General features: G+C 38.7%; 1 protein-coding gene across 2 annotated transcripts in view; it reads right to left on the bottom strand.

The window, feature by feature from the left end:
• The window catches only part of RFX4 (regulatory factor X4), a 90,989-nt gene that overhangs the window by 8,196 nt on the left and 59,161 nt on the right, over positions 1-23,632 (bottom strand). Inside the window, exons 12-17 of one of the 2 annotated variants that reach the window (XM_027715319.2) lie at positions 21,346-21,440; positions 19,569-19,686; positions 13,572-13,691; positions 12,151-12,312; positions 5,095-5,257; positions 2,533-2,671 (exon numbers count right to left, since the gene is read on the bottom strand). In XM_027715319.2, the coding sequence (XP_027571120.1) occupies positions 2,533-2,671; positions 5,095-5,257; positions 12,151-12,312; positions 13,572-13,691; positions 19,569-19,686; positions 21,346-21,440 (797 nt within the window). The remainder of the gene's footprint in view (positions 1-2,532; positions 2,672-5,094; positions 5,258-12,150; positions 12,313-13,571; positions 13,692-19,568; positions 19,687-21,345; positions 21,441-23,632) is intronic. The other variant, XM_027715320.2, reaches the window with a different exon arrangement.

Raw genomic sequence — 23,632 nt, 5'->3', positions numbered from 1 at the left:
AGCCATCAGTGGAAATTAGTCAGCCTATACTTCCAGACCCCCACCTGCATTTTTTGAGAGCTGCACATAGTAAAAGATGTGTGACTTCTTCCCCAACACAGCCTCACTCTAAAGATTCCAACAACAAACCCAAAAACCTCGAAGTAGCTGATAAAACCTGGAGTATGTCACTCTCTTCCACAGAAAGAGCTTGGACATGGTGTTCTTCAAGACCAAATGAGTAGTTTATAGTGGCAGTCTACAATCCACCTCAATTACATGTTGCCTGTTTTGGCTCAGCCCCCTTCTGGGACAAGGTCTCTCCCTGAATCCATGTTTGCAGAGCAGAATTTACACCCTCCACACACATTTATTTTTTTCTTAGGGGTTAACCCCTAGACACTGTCCTAAAGAGAATGACAGACTAAAGTTGAGCCAGAGTTCTATATTTGGTCTGAATGTAGATTATAACAAAGAGTTCTTTTTAAGAGTCATGGTCAATGCCTCCTCTTCTCAACTAATTATACTACCACCAGCTATACACATTGCAACTCCTCTGGCTTCAGTATAGGGGCAACTCTTGATATATTCATTGTAAATTTGGCTTCCTGTGTTTTTATTTTGCAACATCACGAGTCCTACTGCAATTCCTTGCACCATATTCCCTTCAGAAAGACTGCTAGAAAAAGAGTAGTTCCCTAACAGCTTATTAGGGACATCTTATGAACTTTTTTTGGTAAAAAGTAGCTAATAAAGGATTTATTATCAGGGAAGGAATCTTATAGAAGATAATTTAGCTTTAAAAAGACTGTCAGCAAATTCTATATCAAACCATTAGACTTTTAGATCATTTTTTGAAAGTAAGGTTTCAGCTCGTAGCTCCTATCAGTGCAGAACAAGCACATTGATAGGGTTTTGGTAGCTGTGTCCTGCTGTGCAATTCCATCTCAGTTTACAAGCAGCATGAGAAAGAATACGCTAAATACAAACTGAAATCACTTTCCTCTCAAGTGTGATCGTTAAAGCATATCTGTTCTTCATATGTTCAGGACAGTTCAAGGACTAGCAAGAGAGGAAAAAATGATCTATGATCTGACATCTGCACTTGTAGAGACAGCCTACTACAATATGAAAAATATTTGCCTGATTTCAGTGTATGTTACTGTTTGCATACAACATGTTAACCAGGATATGAGTAAATTAAAAATGTGTTGATCTTGATTTGCTTTACTTATTTCTTGAGATAACAGGGTAAGGCCTGTACTGAAAAAAGAAGGAATACAAACCTATCATAGGACTCTGTACTTAAATGACCACTCTCTGTTCTTATTGAAGATACAGAAGCTGCAAAACCCCATAAACAACTACTCCTCATATAGTCCAATAGACTAGGTACTACACATGGGTGAGAAGTTGTAGCTTATCCTTTCCATAAACTAAGCAGCCATTGCTGAGCTGGTCCAAATGAGCATGTTGGGTTCTTACAGGACAATCTTCCCAGCAGATCTTATAAAGCTTTAAGGAGATCAATACCATTATTCTTATCTTACAGCTAGGGAAAACAAAGCATAAAAAGGAGATCTGACTACTCTGAGATCATGTGGCAGACTAATAACAAAGACCTGAATGAGAGGCAGGCTTCATGTGCTCTAGTTCAAAGCATTACCAAATTCATGTCTTTGCATCTGGTATGAAACTGTTCCAGTCCGGTGATGATAGCTGAGCCTGGCAGTCCCTAATATACTTGTATACATTTCCAGTAGATAAAGGGTAAGTGGTGCCATGTGGGTGGAGTATCCTAATACCTTCACCCCCTCCCTGTATCCACCTTTTGCAAATCTTCCAGCAGAGAGCCCAGAGAGCAGCTGCCTACACCGTGGAAGCACCAGCTGCATGAGGTACTAAAGCCCTCCTACAGTGGCACTACTTTTGAACTATTACCAGATCTCATCTTCAGTCTTAATCTGTGCTGGTTCCTACTGGCTCAGTTTTGTGAAGTGAAAGAGTTACTGACATAATTTCTCAGCATTACAGCAGGAGACTATAGCATAGAGATTAAACAAAACCTCTGCAGTGGTGTCCTGAAGTTGTTCAAACTATTTGCAGAACTCACTAATTTGGCAAATTCCTAAACATGAGTATTCTCAAAAGCAGAGACTCCAGAAGATTCCACTACATCCTCTACGTCTTCAGCTGTATGAAAACACTTTCATTTCTTTTTAAGAATCTCTTCCTGCTCCCAACATCTAAGAATCATGCAACTAGTTATACTCATTTTTGCTTTAGCTACTCCTTAAAACAGAAACACTTTCCATGATCCAGTCTGCTGGATTTTAGGGTTAGTATTTTATATTCACAATCTAAGGCTACTTCTGATCTCCACCAAAATGAAAAAAAAAATCTAGGTAATATAAGAAAATTAAAAAATTAGGAGCCTTTAATGTTTAGACTGATGACAGCTTATTGATTCAGATAGCCTATAGGTTGATAAATTTACAAACAGAAATTTACTTCAAATGTTATAAATATCAACAAATAATAATTGCAACTTACCTGTGAAGAGCTTCTGTGGTAAGCTGAGTAGTGAAGTGGTCCAGAAATAGCAGAATCATGTGGTAAGGATGGATACTGACTCTGCATTGGATGGGGATGCTGGTTGCTATAGCTACCATAGTTGTAACTTCCTGTGTATCTAAAATACATTAAAAAAGACTTCTAATGTGCACAATAATTGTATTCCAACTAATAATTCCAGAACTTTTATGAAACATACAGTTGCGGTTTTTTGGAATAAGAGAACGATTTTTTAAATCTTTTTTAAAAAGATATTTCCCAGGTCAGATGGGAAGCAGATGCCACTTAGTGAAACTACGTGTCTAACACAACAACAGAGAGACTCAGCATGTTTCTGTGACTAATTTTAAACTGCAGACTCAGTTGAGCACTTTCTAAGGAGGAAGTATCTTTCCCTTTTATTGTTATTTTAGTGCCATGTTCCTAGTAAATTGCTATCCAGGCTGAGGAAGTATAGTAAGCTTTGACTTAAAGAACTGTACTGAGTTCAGCTATCTCCTTGCACTGTGGTCAGATGTTCCTTTTTTGGGAGGCAGAGGGGTGTATTAGTTTGAATCTGAAACGTACAACATACAGCTTTAGCACAGCCAGCTCAATAAGAGAGCGGGATGTGAGGCTGGAGAACTTGTCTACTTTCTTTTTTGATTCTCAACCTCCTGGCTAGGAACAGCCAGGGAAAAGGAAGGAGCAGTTTCTCTAGTTATAGAAAACGGCAGGGTCAGTGTTTGTTGACCACCATTATTTAGACCATTCACTAGCAGAAGGTGTGTGGACACTTTCTGCAATTTCCCCATCTTTGTGTAGCCATGTGAACATTTGATCTTCGCTGACTTTCGGAAAAGTTGATTCACCTAGATTAAAATGTTTCCTTAACTCACCATAATCAGTCAAACACCAGAGGCAAGAGATTCCTTTAGGAACAATGAATTCTCACACATATACACACATTTGTACTGCCTTACTGTGGTCTGTTCCAATTCCTGAACCTCCCTGCTGCTCTATTTCTGTCTCCACCAAACGATCAAATTGCTGGATAAGAGAAGTGTTCCATAACTCCATATTCAGGTTTTTACCAGTAAGGACTTAGCAGTGACTTTCAAACAGATATCTAAACCTAATCACATCCAAGAGGGAAGAAGATGCACAGTTCAAATTAATCTACTGCCACCTTCCAAACAGTATAGGATCTTCCACCCTGGGAAAGCACTTCTACAAAGTTAATGAGTATGCAGTGAGACTGAGGAACTCAGTGAAGCCTTTTGAACCTCTTGCATCATAGCAGCGCTTGGGCATTTGCTAATCTTGCTGTATGCCTGGCCCTTTTCCACCTGTTAGTTTGTGATTGTTTCTTTTTAGTTATGGATATCTATGAGTTATACACTCAGATGTGGATGGCACAGAAGTGTTGCTTGATGAAAAAAGCACTGAGAGACTTAGTCTGAGTGCCTAAAGTATTTCAAGATCAAATAATGTTACACACATTTATAATTATTTTAATATATATACTTATTTTAAATCTGTAATTATTTTAATTGAGAGCCTTGAGCAAATTTTGGTGATGGAGATAGGATTAGACTATTATAGTGAAAATGTGCCCATTTCTCCAATCTTTGAATGTTTTTTTGTCCACAGGTTAACAGTAGTCATTGAATCATTAAGGTTGGAAGGGACTTGTAGAATTTCTTTAGTCTAACCCCTCTGCTCAAAGCAGGGTCAGCTAGAGCAGGCTGCCCAGGATTGTGTCCAGATGGAGTTTATATATCAGCAAGGATGGAAACTCCATAGCCTTTCTGGGCAACCTGCTCCAATGTTTGATCACACAGTAAAACAAGGAGGGTTTTTGTTTATGTTTAAACAGAATTTCTTGTATTTCTAATTGTGCCTGTTGCCTCTTGGCCTGTCACTAAATAACACAAAGGAGAATCTGTCTCCATCTTCCTTACATCCCCCAGAAGGTATTTATACACATTCATAAGACCCTCCTTGAGCCTTCTGTGTCTGATGCTAAATAATCTCAGCTTTCTCAGCCTCTCTTGCTATGGCAGATAGTTCAGTCCCATAATCATCCAAGTGGCCCTTTTCTGGACTTACTCCGGTATACCTATGTCTGTCTTATACTGGAGAGCACAGAATTGGATCCAGATGTGGTCTCAGGAGTGCTGACCAGAGGAGAAGGATCACCTCTCCTGAGACATGGTATAGTAGGGTTGTTCTTTAGGCACGTCTAGCTTTTGGGATAAAACATGGCACAGGAAAACAGAAATCAGAAGACATCTATTGAAACCTTCTGTTTCAGAAAATACCCTCTAGGCCTACTGTGGTTTTAAATAGAATTAAATGAGATTATAAAACTAAGACATAATATAATTATACAACAGCAACAACAGCCAAAGAATTATGATACCAATATCTCTGCAGTACAGACTTACTGCATCAAGAAATAGCTTTCCATTGTATTTCAAAAAAACGCCTAAGTTCATCCAAAACCTACAAAAAACCCCCAAAACAAAACAAACCCCAAGCCACTGGGAAGTGACTTACCCGTGTTCTTCTCTGTGGGGATAAACGGGTATCCGGTGTGTGACAGACGAAGAGGGTACATGTGGACTTCTCATGCAGGGCAGCTGCTGGGAATTTTCAGCAGGTGACCCAGCAGCTGTTGTCACAGTGTAGGTGAGTGACCACGTGTAGGATTGCATAGCCCCTGCAGACAAACAAATGTTAAAGGAACAGAGTTAACCTGGGCTGCCATCCACAGAGGTGTCATTCTTTGCGAGAATGACAGGAAAACAAGTTAACAGGCAATAATGATGGAAAGGGTATCAACCAAAGTGAACAAACCAGTCATATCTTAGGCATAAGTAAAAATACATTTCAATCATTTGGAGTGTGCAAAGATCCAGAAGTGTGAAACATATAGGGGATGGCTCACACTGTGAACTTTCAGTGTGGTGTTGAAATAATTCTTCAGAAAAAAAACCAAACAAACCTGGATGGGACTCAGAAAAACACCAATGTTAAGATTTCTCAGGCACGATACACCAAACCCTGAGGTGTCTCTCATATGAAGAGGGCTACCTGGACTGAGGCAGGAGGTATGATCAGAACAGTGAAGGATTAGGAAAAAAATGGGTGTTGCGCAAATAAATGTCTTGATTCCTTTTGCAGTTTGTACCTGTTCCACCCAACCAGGTACCAGCCCTTGTAGTGGCAACACTAAAAAGATCTCCAAATTATAACAAGTATATAGACAGAAATTGCCTGGCCTTTTCCTTCCTGCAAATAATATTTCTTTTTTTTTTTTTCCTTCTTTTTTTTTTTGTGGCAGCAGGGACTGGAGTTAATTTCTTTTTTCATGTAGGGTGTTTGTGGGAAGAGCAAAGAGCAAAGAAGTGGGTTTTCCATTTTGCTTAGAAGGTGCTGAGTTTTTTAATCATCCTGATCCCTTCCAGGCAGGAACTCCAGTTTCACGAGCCAGCTGCTGAGAAACCTTTGTCCTTTGCACACACCCCTTTCACTCAGGAGGTTGACAGATCCATTGTTCCAGTATAACATAGCTCTCGCTGGAGGTCATGACCATACTGGCTGAGATTACCCTGTAAATGAGGACCAGAACACTGAATTTAGCCCAATGTGAACACAAGTTTGGGGGTCTCTGGGCACTCTTGACTCTTTTTCATCAGCTAAAAGGAATTGCAGGAGGTGACTAGTTTTTTTTTCAGTATGGATTCTAGGACTTCCTGTAGTATCAAAGGACGTAATTCAGAGGGGGAAGTGATTATACTACCAGGTCTGTGCCCACTCCATGGCTTTAGGGAATGAAAAGCCTATCTTAGCTGTGCATAATTTTCCTCAGATATGTGTGATTTTATTTGGCAAAATCAGGCAAATATTTTTTTTAAATGGGAAATGCTTGATTCTGGGACTGAATTAAGGCATTCTGAGCTCCACAAGGTAAGTCCAGCTTGAAATATTTCAGCAGGGTGTGATTTGTTGCTCTTATAATAGACATCCTTGGATGTACTATGGCGAAGGGTGTTTGTGATAGGTCTGTTTTCACATGCCTGCATTTTCTGCCACTGACTTGAATTTTCAGTCTTTCATGTCCTCCCGTTGCAGAGGACCATTGAGATCCCAGAGACCAAAGATAATCCAGTTCATCGCTGTTGCTGTGGGTATAAGCAGTCATGGTTCCTTGAGTTGAGGAAATTATTTAAGGAAGCCTGCCTTTGCTAAAAAAGTTTATGTGGAAGGGGCCAAAACTTCTTATGTGGTCACCAAATATCTTCATTTGAAAACAAGAGAAAAACTGTTTTGAAATTATCAACAACTTGTCTACAGAATATTTTTATGAAACATTCCAATTTCAAAAGATCAACATATTTTTCGAGTGTTATCTTCCAAAACAAAATCTGAAACTTTTTCAAAAAAGGCCGAAATTCAAAAGGCAAAACAAAGAGAAAAGAAAGAAGGAGAACAAAGATGGTGAAAAAACCCCAGATACTTATTTTTAGGTAACATTATTTTTGGGGACAGGTTTTTTCACTTTTTTTTTTCACTTTACCATAAAACAGGAATTTACTTTGACCGGATTTTATTTTTTCCCCAGAGAGAAATTGACCATTAATCCAAAAATCTCATGACCTTCCTACCTCTAACACAAAGAGTAATAAAAGGGCCAAAAGATCCTTTGCATTTTATCTATTATTGTATTCAATATGCATGTGTCCCAGTCCTTGATGATTAATTTCCTCAGCTAGTCACAGAATTGAACTCCAGGAGATGAAGTCTCTTTTAGATATGACTGAACCCAACTGAACTGCTTTTTTGAAATAAGCAAAAACAATAGTGATTGAGCAACAATTTGCTCTGCTTTGTGTTCTGAACATGCAGGATTTGATTAAAATAGGGAAATTCATTTATTATCACTCCTTTTTCTTTTCTCTTTGAAAAAAAAAAAAAAAAAAGAGTGATTTTGGGGATACTAACCAAGAGGTCATCTGACCTGCAGGGGAGCCAAATATAAATGGAACTGCTCTTAGTCCAACAACGGCCCTGTTGTTACTGGTGCCATAATGTACACCAGTGCACAAAACCCCCAAAAGTTGCTTCATGGTGCTGCATTTTATATCTGCTTTATGCTGAAGTAAATGACCATGAAAGTACAAGTGAGACACTCAGAGCACTGTGTACTATGTCTCGTAGTAAGCAGTACTGTCAACCTCAAGCAATCAGAAATCCAGAGTCAGACCCCCTTCCGTCCTCCCACAACGAACAGATTACCTTACCTATCAGCTTTAGAAAAACACAAGCCCTTCCATTTGAAGGGGAGAATTGCCTTTTGAAGTTGGAACCCTTGACTTTTACACTCTGCAGCTATTAGAATTGAACTGATTGTTGGAGAAGAGCTGATGTTCTCAAATACTTGTATAAGTCCAGGAGCTAAAGCTTTATGAAAAAAACCCAGAAATTTGTTCTACTCATACACACAAATACAAGAAATGGTAGCTCTATGCAAGCACTCCCAGATCTTTAACACCTAGCCTGGACTTGGAAAAACAGTGACCCTTAATGACCATTGCTGACCTGAAGACTTATTTTAAGCATATATTTTTTGAAACTGAACAGTAAACTCCATAGTTTAATAACACATTAGGAACTACTTACTATTCAGAGTTAATTCTGTGCCATCTAAAAATGATTACATTGGTAAATGAGTAATAAAAGCTTTAAGAGGGGCTTTAAGAGAGAGCAGCATAGTCAGCCATACCATTATCAATTTTATTACAATATTGTTGCAGTTTGAATAATCATTAATCTGGCCTTTGTGATTTAGAAAGGATGAAGACTAATTAGCCTTTTAAATGTCTAGTAACCTAACAAAAAGTTTTAAGTAAAATGTTAGCAATGCCATGCCAGATGTTCTACCACAGACTGCGATACATAGCATTTACCTTTCTTTTGCTCAGTATCATGCAATTGCAACAGTTTAATTTGGTTTTGCACTGACCACTGACTGAAGGCAAAGAGGTTAAAATGCAAGTTTAATAGTTAACTTTTATTGCTAATTCCAAAAACAAGAAAGAGTTAATGATACCTTAAATTGGGGAACTGAAAGCTAATGGTAACCAATGGAACTAGTTCTCGAGATGTGCAAAGCATTTGCAGTGTTTTACATTTACCTCATAAAAGACAGGGATGAAAACCAATACTTTAAATACACCTTTCCAGAACAGAGGTTCCTGTTCCAAAATATTCTTTGTATTAATGCCACAGATCTGTATATAAAATAGTTTTAGTATATGCAATGCATCTTCAGCACTCCTATTTTAAAGTATAGCAATTTCCTATATCTGAGACACAGTTGTTATTTCATATTGCTTTATGTGAATGAACAGTGCATTCCATAGTGTAATGGTTAGCAAACTAAAAAGGTGATCAGTTCATCTACATGACGAACATGGGAAACAGAGGTATTATTAATTGCCCAATTGAACAAGAAATAGCCACCTACTCATATTTAATCTTAACCAAACCACTACTTGCATTGACAAGTTTGGTTTGTGCTAGGCAAAAATTTTCACACTCACAGACGTGAGACTGCACCAGACAGCAAGAGTTAAATCCAATTCAACCCAACAAAATTTTTTAAAACAATGTAAAAATAATCAGAAATAGTTTTCTTGCCTAAAAAGTTCTGATGTGGGAAAAACTACATCAAGTTCTACTGCTGTACTGTGGGAGTAGGTTCTTCCACAATTGTCCCCAAACCACCTTGTTTCTGGCTTGAGACTTCACACTAGCAGACCTTGGCCTTAGCAGGACATACTAACATACTTAAATCTGTAAGTAAAGATCAGGTTCAAAACCCTCTGAGCAACCTGTATGTACATAAACGGGACGTTTATGTCATATGGGACCCAAACGAGAGGCATCCCAGTCTCCTTGGCTGATGTAGTTGCCAAGGCACTCTCCATGATGTTTGAAAAGTCATGGCAGTCAGGTGAAGTCCCAGGTGACTGGAAAAGGGGAAACATTGTACCGATCTTTAAAAAGGGTAGAAAGGAGGACCCTGAGAACTACTGACCTGTCAGCCTTACCTCTGTGCCTGGGAAGATCATGGAACACATCCTCCTGGGAGCTATGCTAAGACACATGGAGGACAAGGAGGTAATTTGGGACAACCAGCATAACTTCACCAAAGGCAAGCCCTGCATGACCAATCTAATGGCCTTCTATGATGAAGCGATTGTATCAGTGGAGAAGGGAAAGGTTACAGATGCCATTTATCTATCATTTATCTTTCTGTAAAGCCTTTGGCATAGTCTCCCACTACATCCTTCTCTCTAAATTGGAGAGAGATGGATTTGATAAGTGGACTGCTATGCGGATAAGAAAGTGGTTGGACAATTGCATCTAGAGGGTAGTGGTCAACAGCTCTGAGTCCTGATGCACATCAGTGACAAGTGGTGTCCCTCAGGGGTCCTTACTGGGATCAGTGTTATTTAATATCTTAATGACACAGATAAAGGGATTGAGTGCACCCTCAGCAAATTCGCAGATGACTTCAAGCTAAATGGTGCAGTTGACACACCTGAAAGATGGGATGCCATCCAGAGGTCCTGGACAAGCTCGAGAAATGGGCCCATGGGATTCTCATGAGATTTAACAAGACCAAGCACAAGGTGCTGCACCTGGGTTGGGGCAAACATCTCCATCAGTATCAACAGTATCAACACAGGCTGGGGGATGAACGGATGGAGAGCAGCTCTGCTGAGAAGGACTTGGGGTTGCTGGTAAATGAGAGGCTGGACTTGAACTGGCGATGTGTGCTCACAGCCCAGAAAGCCAATTGCATCCTGGGCTGCATGAAAAACTGCACAACCAGCAGGGCAAGGTAGGTGATTCTGCACCTCTGCTCTGCTCTGGTGAGACCCCACCTGGAGCCTTGCATCCAGCTGTGAGGTCCCCAGCACAGGAAGGACATCGACCTGTTGGAGCGAGTCCAGAGGAAGGTCACCAAGACGATTAGAGGGATGGAGCACCTCTCCAGTGAGGAAAGCCTGAGAGAACTGGAACTATTCAGCCTGGAAAAGAGAAGGCTTCAGGGTGACCTAATTGTGGACTTCCAGTACTCAAAGGGAGCCTACAAGGAAGATGGAGAGAGACTATTTACAAAGGCATGGAGTGACAGGACAAGGAGAAATGGCTTCAAACTGAAAGACACTAGGTTTAAATTACATATTAGGAAAAAAATTCTTTACTGTGAGGGTGATGAAGCACTGGAACATCTTGCCCAGAGAAGTTGTGGATGCCCCATTCATGGAAGTGTTCAAGGCCAGGCTGGATGGAGCTCTGTGCAACCTGGTCTACTGGAAAGTATCCCTGCCAATGGCAGGGGGGTCAGAACTAGGTGATCTTTAGGGTCCCTTCCAACCCAAACCATTCTATGATTCAATAAAAATATTAGAGGGAGGGAATAAATCAGACTGTAATAAAATAATGGACAAGATGAAAAAAAAAGAGATTGTAATGTTTGTGTGGAGCCATTCTTTGCATTACTGGTGGGACTCGGGGGGGATACATAAGATTTACACAGTTCCCAGACCTGTCTGGAGTTATGTATTGTCTCCAGTAGTGAGAAAACCTTAAGTTGTGATGTAGGGACAAATGTTTTTAAATCTCTTTCCACCACAGTTTTGCATTGTGTTTCCCTGTGGCACCTTTGACAACATGAAAAATAATTTTCAGAAAGATTTATTAGTTGTCCAGCCACTGCCAAATTCTCTAGCGTGGTAAATCATCATTTTATGACATTTTCCAAGAAGATTTTGTAACTTTTCTAGTACATCACAAAAGCGAGAGTTTCCACATTCTGATTATACACCCTTTTCACTGAGGAGCAGCAAAGCTGGAATTTCACTGCCTGAAATGCTTTCTGAAAGTTTCTTTCCATGAATTAAGAAAACACACTCTTTTGTTCATACAAGCAGACTGTCCTGCCCACATCCAAAAGGTAATGAGTTTTACATTAGAGTAAAGAGGATGATAGCCATTTATACAACCCAAAGAAGAAGCTAGTTTTGTGCTTATTGTTTTCTGTCAATCCTACCGACAAATTTAAGCCAACCTTTAAGTGCAGATTTTTTTAATCTGTGGGCCCACCAGAATACAACAACGTCATGAATTGCCATAGTAGAGTATAAAACTGAAAATAGGCTTCAAACATGTAATTCCTAGTCTCTAACATTGACAGATGAAATTTATCAGCGATATGTAAAACATTCCCAAGAGAAACTTGCACAGCTATTTAAACATATTTGGGTGTGAAATGCATTAAAAGATACCCATCTCTCACTTTACCCTGTAGGAATTCCTGAGTCAGTATTGAATTAGGATTTTGAAAATCTCACAAAACCTAAAATATCTTTTTCCTGATAGACTGCACATAATGTTTGGATACAGTGAGAACAGATTTCTGGTTTAGGAAGGCTTCTCATATCTTGCAAGCCAGCACATCATCTTCTCGAGCTCAATATCAGGTCACCAAGTGCAAAAGCCACCTTCAAGTAGATTTAGTTGCCTAAGCTTACCTACCTGTAGTAGCTGTTATGCCACCATACTCTGGGGACTGATTGCTGATGGGTGATGGGGCAGAGGGCACTTCCACTGAGGTGGCAGATTTAGCAGGGGAGAATGGCGCCGGGGAGGGAGTTGGAGGAGCTGCTTCACTCAGAATAATTTCTTCTCGTATTTCTGCTGCAGAATGAGAGAGAAATCATAAAACATAGCTAAAGGTAGACTCAGGGAACACTGAGAAACTAAAAAAAAATATTAATTCAAGCAGCTCCATAGAGTGTAAGAAATACATAGCAGAAACCACAAATCTTTGAAAGAAGTACTTCTGTAACATTCAGCATTACAACCTTCAATGTACATAAGACTTCTTAAAGGAAAGTACCATTTTTGCTATTGTATAGATAGGAAACTCATGCATGGACAGCTTAAGGCTTATATTCCTGTAATGTACTATTACATATCTAAAATTAGGAGTCCACTCTGAGTTAGGCGCTCCTACACCTTCTAGAGACATGGGAAAGAAACAGGAATCTCCAGGGGATTCCAGTGGTTTTTGTCACAATCCTCTTTCTTTGTTGACTAAAGAGGATGACATCCTGGATGGTTTAACTGCTAAAGGTATGTGGAAAATATGCAAGGATAAGCAACTTGTTTGATAAAAATCCAAGAGGCTATGGTAGGGCAGTGAATTAAATTCAAATCTTTCACCACATAGAAGATATTACTCTAACCACTGAAATGTTCCTCTTCCCATAAATCTACAAGCTGACAAATTAAGCCACAGCTAAAATGGAAAATGAAGCTTTCCAAAGGTGACAGAGTGGTTTAACTTGACAAAATTAATGGGAGATTCAAGGAGGGAAGATCACTGAGGACCCTTCATCGCAAGGGATTGCCCAGAGTAGAAAGACTAAAGGAAATCTCTGCTTGCTTCTGTTCTGGCAAGGCAGTGTAGAGTGGAGCAGGACTCAGAATCTCCTTCCGTACAGGCACTCAGAACATAAGTGTACCAGAAACAATAGCTCTGGGGTTTGTCTTTTCTCACTTCTGATATCTCTTCCTCTTATTTAGACTGGTAAAAATCCACTGATATCAGTGAATTTATTAACACTGGGTCCACTGAAATGCAGTAATCAATTAGACAGAATAACTGAGGTAAAAGTTTCAGTACAAAAATTTCTTAGTGAAACACTGACTGAGTGCTTAGGAATGGGATTTCAGACATCCAGAGTGACATTGGGAAGCAGGCAGATCTCTTCCAGAATGTATTAACCAGGGATGCCTCCCAAATGATTTATTTCACGTCACGATCGAACTGAAAACCACCTTGCTCCTATATAAGCCTCAGTGAGTTAGACAAGGATAAAGAAATACCCCCATATAGAAAATAGAGAAACCAATGGAATAAAACAACATGATTAATAAAAGAACAAACTCACCTGTGCTTCCTTCTCCTTTCATTGCCCTCATTAGCTCATTAGCTTTCTCCTGACAATGGAGTGATTCTAGCAGGTACAATACGTAGTCATCAAACATCAAGTGAATAAGGTGAAACGACCCTGGTAATAAAGTGAAAAAACAAAAAAGCCATTGACTGTCTCAATACACTCATTAAACCAATTATTACGGTGCTCAACACAAACAGTACTGGGTAGGATGGCCTCCATATGTTACTGCCACTGAAGTATCTCTCTTACTGGAGGCAGGAGAGGTCAAAATAAAACCGGTGAGTAGTAAACCCTGTTCATTCCTGGATTTATACAGGCTTCTACAACCAATTGTGGTCTAGGGTGCAAGAAAGTCACCTAACAGAAAGCTGGAACTTGACAGATTTCTCTTCTCCTACATTAGCATTGAATGACAATTTTGACACTTGCACTACAGTGAAATGGTTTTGTTTTATCTAAAGGATCAGATATAATTATTTGTCAGAAGTAGAATCCCAAACTGGCTGCCTTAGCAACACATCCTGGTATGAATTTTCTGAACTACCTGTGCCAAAGAAATGAGAGACTAATCAATAGGAAGATAGAAGCAACCTTCCAAATCTCTTGATGGTATCTCCCCAGTGCAGTATCTGCCAAACATGGAGACAATAGCAGCAACTGTAGATGTCTCAAAGGAAAAGATTTGTGCCAAAGCTTTGCTCTGTCATAGTTCTTCTACTGAAGAAGTGCTACGCTACCGTTTCCTAATTATCAGTTTGAATCATAGCAGCATAACATTTGGCCTGTTTCTGTGCTTAATTATGGAGATGCCCTTGATACTGCCTCTTAACCGCCATTACAGGAATGTGAAAAACTTAAAGGCTTAAGAAATTAAGGGAAGAGTATGGGCAAAAGAATATGCGGGGTATGGAGTCAAAAAAGTACTTTGAAAATCCATAGTGAAAGGAGATTATATGGATAGCTATCTGCCACAAATCCTCAAGTAAGATTTGAATACAGATGGAGAACTTGCTAATGTTGTTAGGAGGAAGGACTGGGTGATACTATGGACTAAGGTAATGGAAATGAAGTTTAACAGCATGCTGTAAGAAGTCCTGCACTTGGAGATTTATATCATCCCCTGGTTTATATAATTCCTTATAGAAACAGAAATATTAATACTGTTGCACAAGGCACTGGTGAAACCTCACTTAGAACATTGCATATAACTCTAGTCACCCATGTTCAAGAGAAATTAGTACAAGTAGAAACTGGTATGGAGAAGATTACCAGAAGGGTGTGATCAACAGATAATAGATTTTAAATGACTAAAAATGCACAGTTGGCTTTATTTTGCAGAAAGGAAGTGAGTTGCTTCCCATAATTTATAAAGAAGGATGCATATCAGGTATGGTGAAGAAATGTTTGCCCTAGAGCACAAATAGCCACAAGAAAAAAGGATATGTAAGAAGAGAGCGTAGATGCATTTCAGGGAAAAGTAAGAGGAGCAAAGCATCAGAGCTGAGATATTGTGTGGTGCCCTCCTGAACAGACCAACACCCATCTACAGGGGAGGACTGACAAGTATCAAGTTGGAGTTGAGTCAGTTTATGCAATAGATGCCATGATGTGAAGTACCTGTAATGGCTCCAAACAGAACTTCCTCATCCAATGGGGTCTTATACTTGCATGGATTATTATATGTTCATCTAAGTTACTAAATAACTCTGACAAGTGCAAATACAGTCAGGTTAACATAACAGCCTGTCCAGCAGCTAGCTTAAACTAAGAGAAAGATCATCAGCTGAGCTGGAAACAGCAATCAACTACTGCCAGACAAAAAAACCCCAAAAGAAACCCCTCATCTGGATGTATTCCTTTGGAAATTCCATTACTACATTAGAGAAGAAATACTTCCATGAGAAAAAGATCAAACAAGTTCCAAATACAATCAAATTTCATAGTGACTGGTTTCTTCACAGCAAAGGTTTATCTCGATACACCAGCTTTCATCACAACGAAGCATAACTACTCCTACTCTGACTTCTGTACTCAAACATACTGTTGAAGGGCAGAAGTGCTTTGAAAGACCCTATACCCTTATTTAAATCTAACTGGCAATTCAGCTTTCAAGGCACTGAGCACAGACTTTGTCACTTGGATGGTCTTTGTGTTTCATTCTCTCAATCCAGGCCTGCATGGCTTCTGTCGTCACTGGTATGAGCTGAGCACACACCCTGGGAGGTTGCCACTGGGCCTCTGTGCTCTTGGGCAAGGCAGCACAGAAAAAGGACACAGTCACTGCAACACCTTTGCAATGAGCAGGAAATCTTTGGCTGCTGGTGAACCTGAAGCATCCAGTTCTTCATTTGTTTCATGTGACTACACAAATCAAAATGGTAACAAGTTTCCCCAGCCTTTCAAGGGTAAATAGCGGGGGGTCTGCACTTAACTACTGCAGAGAACATGTTTTTAGAAATTTTTTTAGCTCAAAGTCTTGTTAAATAAAATACTATTCAGTTAAGCAGCGCAATAAAGACAGTAGGCATGGTTGATCACCTTGTTATTGACCTAGAATTTCCCCAGTGGAAACCTAGATTATCAAGAATCTCCACAAAATGCTCAGTCTTCTTCTGACTAGAGTTTTTCAGTTGAAAGTTTCTGTTTACTCTAGTGCAGTTACTACCAACAGGTATTTTAAAGGCAAAAAAAACCCAGGACAAAATGCTGGCAAACTTCATGTGGTGATATAAAACTCAAGGTATTTAGTATTTTCCATCAAACTCCTTACTCAGCTTTAATTAAAAATAAAAATAAAATAAGGAAAGCTGCTTGTAGTTTCATAAAAACACTTTGAAGTGTGAACCCTAAACACTGTGATGATAGCAAGCAAATGACAGGAACCCAAGATCTGCTATTTTAAAAAATGTGTTTGCTTTCGGGGGGTCTAATGCTTTATTTTGAAGACTCGATGTTGGCAATACTGAATGCAGCACTTAAAAACACTCCAGTGCCCTTGTCACTCTTTTGAATTTCTCTCTTCCTCTCCTATTATTTCTCCCACTGTGTATTTTTAAACTCTGCATAGAGTTTTTGAGCCCGGAGTTTGTGTGAAAGACACCAAACAAACAAGTTTTTCCTACTGAATGAATGCAATATTTTTACATTTTTAAATGGGTTGAATTAAATATAAGCTATAGACTGAAACCAATATCAGGGCATGCATTTCAGCCTCACAGTGAATGGCTATTCAGCACGATGTACCATAGTTTATTCTGTGTTTGCAATCTACTGTTTCTCATGTGAAACTCTAGTTCTTTCAAGTGTATCTTTAAATACTGAAATAGATCCAGCTGTGGCTGGCAAACCAATTACTTCTTTAGGAAAAGGTAAGAAGTCATTCAGGAGACTGTAGTTACAATGATAAATAGTATTTGGCTCTGATTTTCAGGAGTTAACAGAAACTATGGCAGTGATTACCCAGCTAAGGCATAGTAAGCATCAGCAACTATTAAGGGATACAGCAATTACATGTAACTAGCAAAACAACAGTGAGACTTCCAGGACAAAATCATGGAGCTTCTATTACTAATTAGTTACTTTATACACTGGATGCATTACCCAAACAGTGCCACCAACTGTGCCTTTGATATGCATAGGCAGGAAGAAGGGAGGGAGGGAGGCAGGCAGAGAGAAAAAGAGAGAGGGAGCAAGAGAGAGAAGCTTTTTTCTTCTGCCAGGGATTGTTTCAACCTGCCCATGCCATCGCTCTTAAAAGCTCTGCAGAATCAAATGTCTGTGCCAGTCACTCCAGTGCCAGGTATTCCAACTTCCTTGGTGGTCTAAACACCGAAATCTGACAGGTGAAAAAGAATTATCTTTGATTTTATTTTTGAAAAGATTTCTGAATTTGACGAAAATCACAAACTATCTCAGCTTCACACTGAGCATGATAATTTGATTTCTTCAAACTCTTGAGTTGGCTGCCAAATTGAAAAGCAGTTATTGATCCTGTTCTAATTATAATCACATGCCCACGAATAACATGTCGGCTATGGTCAATCCATTCTTTTCTGGACTGTAGTTACATACAAACATATCAAAATGATGTTCAAAGGTGTGTGTCCATACAAGAAGATGACTCATGCATTTGTACACACAAATATACTCAGTGAACTCAAAACACAAACAAAACCCCAAACCCTACAAACTCAGCTGAACAGTTAAAGATCTCAAAAAAAGAGACAAATTCAAATGCCAAAGTTTTAAGGAGACAACAGGTAAGTTATTTTGATAAATGTGATATATTATATTGTAGTGCATCTCAAACTTGAAACAACAAATAATTCTCAGTCTTCTCATTTTCTCACTATATAGCAAGTTCATAAATATTTCCACTAATAAGTAAGAAATCACAGCTGAAGATCACTGTACAGACCATCAAGACAACTAGTGGCCTAATGACTATTTAGATAATCCCCATTTGATTAAAGATGTTTTGGTGAATGTTACTCTGAAACAAGAGGATGCTTGATTAGGTTACAAACATCTCCTGAACACAGACAAAAATAATGTTGTATTGTGCATTTCAGTAGCAATAATGAACCCTTAGGAGCAGTTTAAAGTCAGCATTTCATGAGTAACAATATAATCTCAACACTGCACTAACACAGAATGTTTTTTCATTTGTTGTCTACCGGTGTCTTTCACAGGTTGGGACTGTGCCTGCACAGAGAAGTGCTACAACCCAGTAGCACTTGTTCAGTACTCATGCAAAGGGATTTTTGAACACTAGGGGAAAGGATACTGTTAAGCAGTACCAGCTATTTTTATGCCCATAATAAAAGAAAAGACGCGGTGACTTAAGGAGTAAATGAGTCCTAAAGGAGGTGGAAAATAGATGTGACCAGGATATTGGTGCTGAAAACACAAGTTAGCAGATGGAAATTGTAATCACCTTGGGAACACTCACTATCCTAATGTCTAATGATGACTCACTAATATCTGCTTGGAAAAGTCTTCTACAATGGGAATGAAAGCAGTTTCAGGTTAAAATATAAATAATTTATATACAAATATATAGTATATATACCATAAATATATATTATAAATTTATAAATATATAATACAAATATCATATTGTGCCTATCTGACAGTATCTGAATTTATGCTGTTAGGTGGTCCTAAAAGCATCAAGGACTTCAAAGCTCAGCTGGCAGAAATCCTTGCACTTGTTCCATTCAGTGCCCATATAAAATCATTCTCTACTGATCTTCTACTAACATATTCAGATAAATGTACCACAAAAACCATCCCTCACATGAAATCTAGTCCCAATCGACTGTGAATGTTCACATCCATGACACAGCAGTCTAAACATTCTTGCTTTTAACTGATTTTAATCTGAACTGTTTGTATCCCAGGACAAAGCCCCATTTAAAGCTCTGTAGGAAAGCAAGATGCTTTTTCATTTAAAAAATAAAAATCTATTTTTCCATCCTGACTGACACCTTAAAAATTGTAAGAGAATCTGTCCAGTTTATAGAAGCGCACTTGTTTTGCAAAGACTGGTTTCAAATGCTATGCCCTTTAAAAGGAGAGCTGGCAAAGTGGTTCACTGGAGAGCTTTTCATCCACTTCAGCACAAAGTCATCTCTCTTGGCACAACACGTGGTCAGAGTGGTTTGGGTAACCAGGCTCACTTTGTGCTGAAGTGCACTAGGGAATGCTCCTGTAACCGACTCCTCCAGCGGCCCAGGGACTGATCACTCCAGCTACTGGCTAACAGCAAACAGAAGGAAGCAGTAAAGTTTTCAGCTCACCTGGCTAGATCTTGAAGACAGACATCTGTCTGAGCATTATTTCCAAATGTCAGTAACCCCAGCTTATTTTTTAATGGTGCCTGGACGTGTGAAAACTGCTTATGTTTTCCCTTAAACTGTAAATTACAAGGTAAGATACAGATTTTTTTGACTGTGACATGCAATTATTACAACAAAATCAAAGTACCAAAGCTGGGTGCACTGTGCAAAGTCATGTCCCGAATCACTCGAGTGCCAAAACAGGACCACATCAGGAGGAACTGCTGAGCTACTTTCTTCAAAGAGCCTTGTCTCTTGGCAGCTACCTGCAAGAAGACAGATATGTCTGACATGAAGAAACTTACATTTCTACCAGCAATACAGCTAAATGATGCACATATCCATCTTCTTTTTTTTTATACTGAAAAACTTCTTACTATTATATTCATGTTAAAATATACATTAGAAATTACTAAAACCCAAACTTGAAATGGCCTTAGACAGAAAACCATCATATAACCATATACAACCTTCAGAAAGATGAATTAATAAAGTATTATTCAAGACTGGATCTCCTTCATAAATGATAAAAGGACTGCAAAAAAATTGCTCTGATCTTCATCTTAACCTAATTACTTACATGTTCATTCTTGCTTCCTAGTCAAGGAAGAAATTTATAATCTATAATGCTTGATCTACACTGAAAATTTATATTGATATTTCAAGTAAGGTTTAAGATTGAGTATAAATGCTTCTTGAACTCAGAATCACAGAACGTGCCGAGTTGGAAGGCACCCACATGAATTATCGAGTCCAACTCCTGAGCCTATACAGGACCATACCCAAGAGTCACATCATGTGTCCGAGAGTATCGTTCATAAAGTTTTTTGTTACTTCATGTTTTTATTTTTGTGAATTCACTTAGTCATTTAACTAGGAAAAATACTTTCCAGAAAGCACATTTCAGGCATTAACTCTTCAAAAATTGATTTATTATAGCCATACGTGAGTTAAAGAATTAGGTTTACCCAATCAGCTATTAGAATTCATTCAGGTTCTTCATTAAAATTAACAGTCATGGTCTGAATTTCAAATTGCAAAAGTTCCCCAAAACAATCAAAATATTTCAAGTAATCCAGGGAAATATCTGTTCTTTTCTGTATGGCCCTTTTGCAGCAGAGAGAGAGGCAGTGTATTTTGTTTTGTTTTGTTTTTGCTTCTGAGCTTTCACAACTAGGCTAGGAGTTGGACTCAATGATCCTTGTGGATCCTTTCCAACTCAGCATGTTCTGTGATTCTGTGAACTGGAATGAAGAATTGAAATTCTAATAGAACATCCTAATATGAAATATTGTTAGTGACAGAAATTAAAATAGTCAATCATATATTTTCATACTCTATGTAAAATTATGGCAATGACTGATTGCTTTTGAAAATATGTTTTAAAGCTTTGTTAGTAGGTTTCTGCATGCACTTAAATTAAAATAAAAGTCCTTGGTATCCAAATCAGCTCAAAAGTCGACATAAATATGCCCTTGATTGAATCATAATATAGGCTTTCATCCTTATATTTGATTATATATAAATGAATTAACTAGCTTAAATATCCTTTTCATAAAAATCTCAGAAGACTAGATTATGCTTTTATTTGTACTATGTCATTAGGACAACTCTGACTCTCAATCTATTTTTCCATGTTCTTGAAATATTGATTTGATTGGAAATCTCAGCTCTGTTCATTCTTGAATACTGTCTTTTGGGATAAAATAAACAAGTGCAGAATAAAGCAGAATCCTGAACGTGAGCAATTCTCCATGAAAACTGGTGAGATTTTGCCCACTGCTGCTTTATTCCTGCTTATTACCAATGCCTTTCTTTTTCTTTTTTTTTTTTTTAAATTATTTTTATTTTTTCTAAAAATCTATGACCTCAATAGAGCTCATAATGCACATCAGTGACTCAGTTCCTTGCTCCTGCTTACCAACCTTTACAACGCATCTGTCCACCATGGAATCCAGCCACTCGATGTACGACTCAATGGGGGACTGCTCCTCCAAAAGGTGATCAAACTCCTGATATACTGGCAGACAAAACAAAACAACAGCCCACCTCAGTACTTGGATTACATTTGGAACAAAAGAAAAACAAATAAAAAAAAGGCTACCAGTAGCATCACAAGTTCGCTGTGTGTTTTTTTTGTAATAGATTGCATAAGTGTAATAAATTCATCTTGGTGCTGACCCAAAAAGTTTGCTCAGTTTCTTATGTTGTTTCTATGGAAGTGGTGCAATCATTGGAAGCAGTATTTTCATGTGGGCAAATTAGAACCTATTTCTTAAAATTAATATTTTGATTTAAGCTTCAGCTATTGGGTGTGCCTGGAAGTGAAATGTTTGTGGCGTTCTCTACAAAGAGTGAGAAAGTCAGCATGGACCCTAGTGATGAAAAAATATCATGCATAATATTGGTTTAGAAATGCATAAAGAATCTTCTAGGCACCAAGTGGATGAGTACTGTTGGTAGGACACTCATCTGTATAATACTTCAGTTGCAAAAACATGAATTAACTGCTGCAAATCATCTGTTTGCAATGCCAGACACACACACACACACAATTTCCATAAACTTCTACTTCTTCAAAGCAAATTGCTGTCATTGCAGAAATGTTATACTTATTATGAAGAGTTGCAAAAAGCAACCTGTATACTTTTTAAGCTTTTCCAAACACACTTTTTCCAATATTAATATTTTAACACAAAAAGTAAAAACAAGTCATTGGAGTGCCACCCTTAAAACTGTGTCTCGTTTATTTATGAGAACCAATGGCTGGAAGACAAAGAATCATGTATTTTGACACCTTAACAAACTATTCTTCAACTCAGCTAAAATAAAAGGCATAGTAAGTCAAGAAAGATACTTTCTACCTGCTGTGTTGCAGGATGATTTCAATGTGCTATGCGTTCCCATTTCTGCTTAGTTATAAATAACAGGAGGAAGGAATTTCCTACCGTAGAAAAGATAGTGAAGGAGGCAAAGCTTAGAGATGACAGCTAGAGATACGAGCCAGGGAGGCTATCAGACAATAAAGCAAAGAAAACCTCCCTGGTCTCTTAAGTTGAATCAGCAAGATGACCAGGAATGCATTTGCTTCACACCTGACTACAACTTTGTTTAACTTAGACTTGCAAAGGCTGACTTGTCAGCAACATTAGTCAGGGAAGAAGGGATATTTGGGCCACCCTCATCTTCTTTCATTGTTTTATTGGATGGGCAACCTCCTTTTATTCAGAACAAGATCACAGAGGAATCTAAATGTCTCCTTACCTGAATATTTGGCTGGACAAAAACTGCCTGATACAACAGATGAAGTAATTCATATGCTGTGCAAAGAGGGGAGCAAGAGTGGAAAAACAAATCAGTTGCTTCCTTTGCTGTTGGAGCAATACAACTGTGTACAACAACCTATTTGAGAAAAGTAAACTTTAGTGCCTGTCAAAAATACCTCAACAGGATCTGAGAAAGAGGGAATAAAGTAGAAATCATGTCAGAGATAGCTACCAGAGGAGAGCGGGAAAGAGGTTCTCTTATGTCCAGTGATTTCTCTGTTTCTCTCTAAGCTTGCTTAAAGGCTTATAAACATGTTTACTTTTTTCTAGTTACGGAAGCTGGCAATTGTACTTTCTTGATTAGTAGTACCACAATGTGAAAGCAGGCCTTAAGTTCATGTCATATAAGTCACACAGAATGTAGCCTTTAAAAAGAACTTTAGTCAAGTGGAATAAACATCAAAGATGGAAAAAAAATGTAAGTTCTAGAATAATCTTGCTACATATAAGAACATCTCATGGAATCCCATCTCATGATGAACATTCATAATAAGTTACTATTTCCGAGTAACTACTTATTGGACTTCATTCATGGCTGGGCTTCACAAATGAAGATTTGGGAAGGGCTCTGCCCACCTTTGTTACAAGCACGCTGGTGGCTAAAAAGGCCAACGTAAGGTAGACACGTCCAGTTGCAAAAGGCACAGCAGAAAGACTCCTTAGGTGGTATCAGCAAGACACGGTTCTTTCTGCGTTGTGTTTTCTCCTCGAGAGTGATCCTGCGTGTGTTCTCAAAGGAGACAGCTGCATTATAGATGGTGTGTCTCCAGGCCTCCCGATTGGAGGCCAGAGTAGACCAGTGATGATGATCAATATGGCCAAGGCTGAGATGTTGTTTCAGGGAGTCCTTGTATCTTCTCTTCGGGGCAGCCAGTGGCAGGTTCAC

The sequence above is a fragment of the Pipra filicauda genome, unplaced genomic scaffold (assembly GCF_003945595.2).
Source record: "Pipra filicauda isolate LSUMZ 115617 unplaced genomic scaffold, ASM394559v2 scaffold313_size859762_pilon, whole genome shotgun sequence".
In the NCBI taxonomy this organism is placed as follows: domain Eukaryota; kingdom Metazoa; phylum Chordata; class Aves; order Passeriformes; family Pipridae; genus Pipra; species Pipra filicauda.
This window is presented reverse-complemented; position numbering and strand designations above follow the sequence as displayed.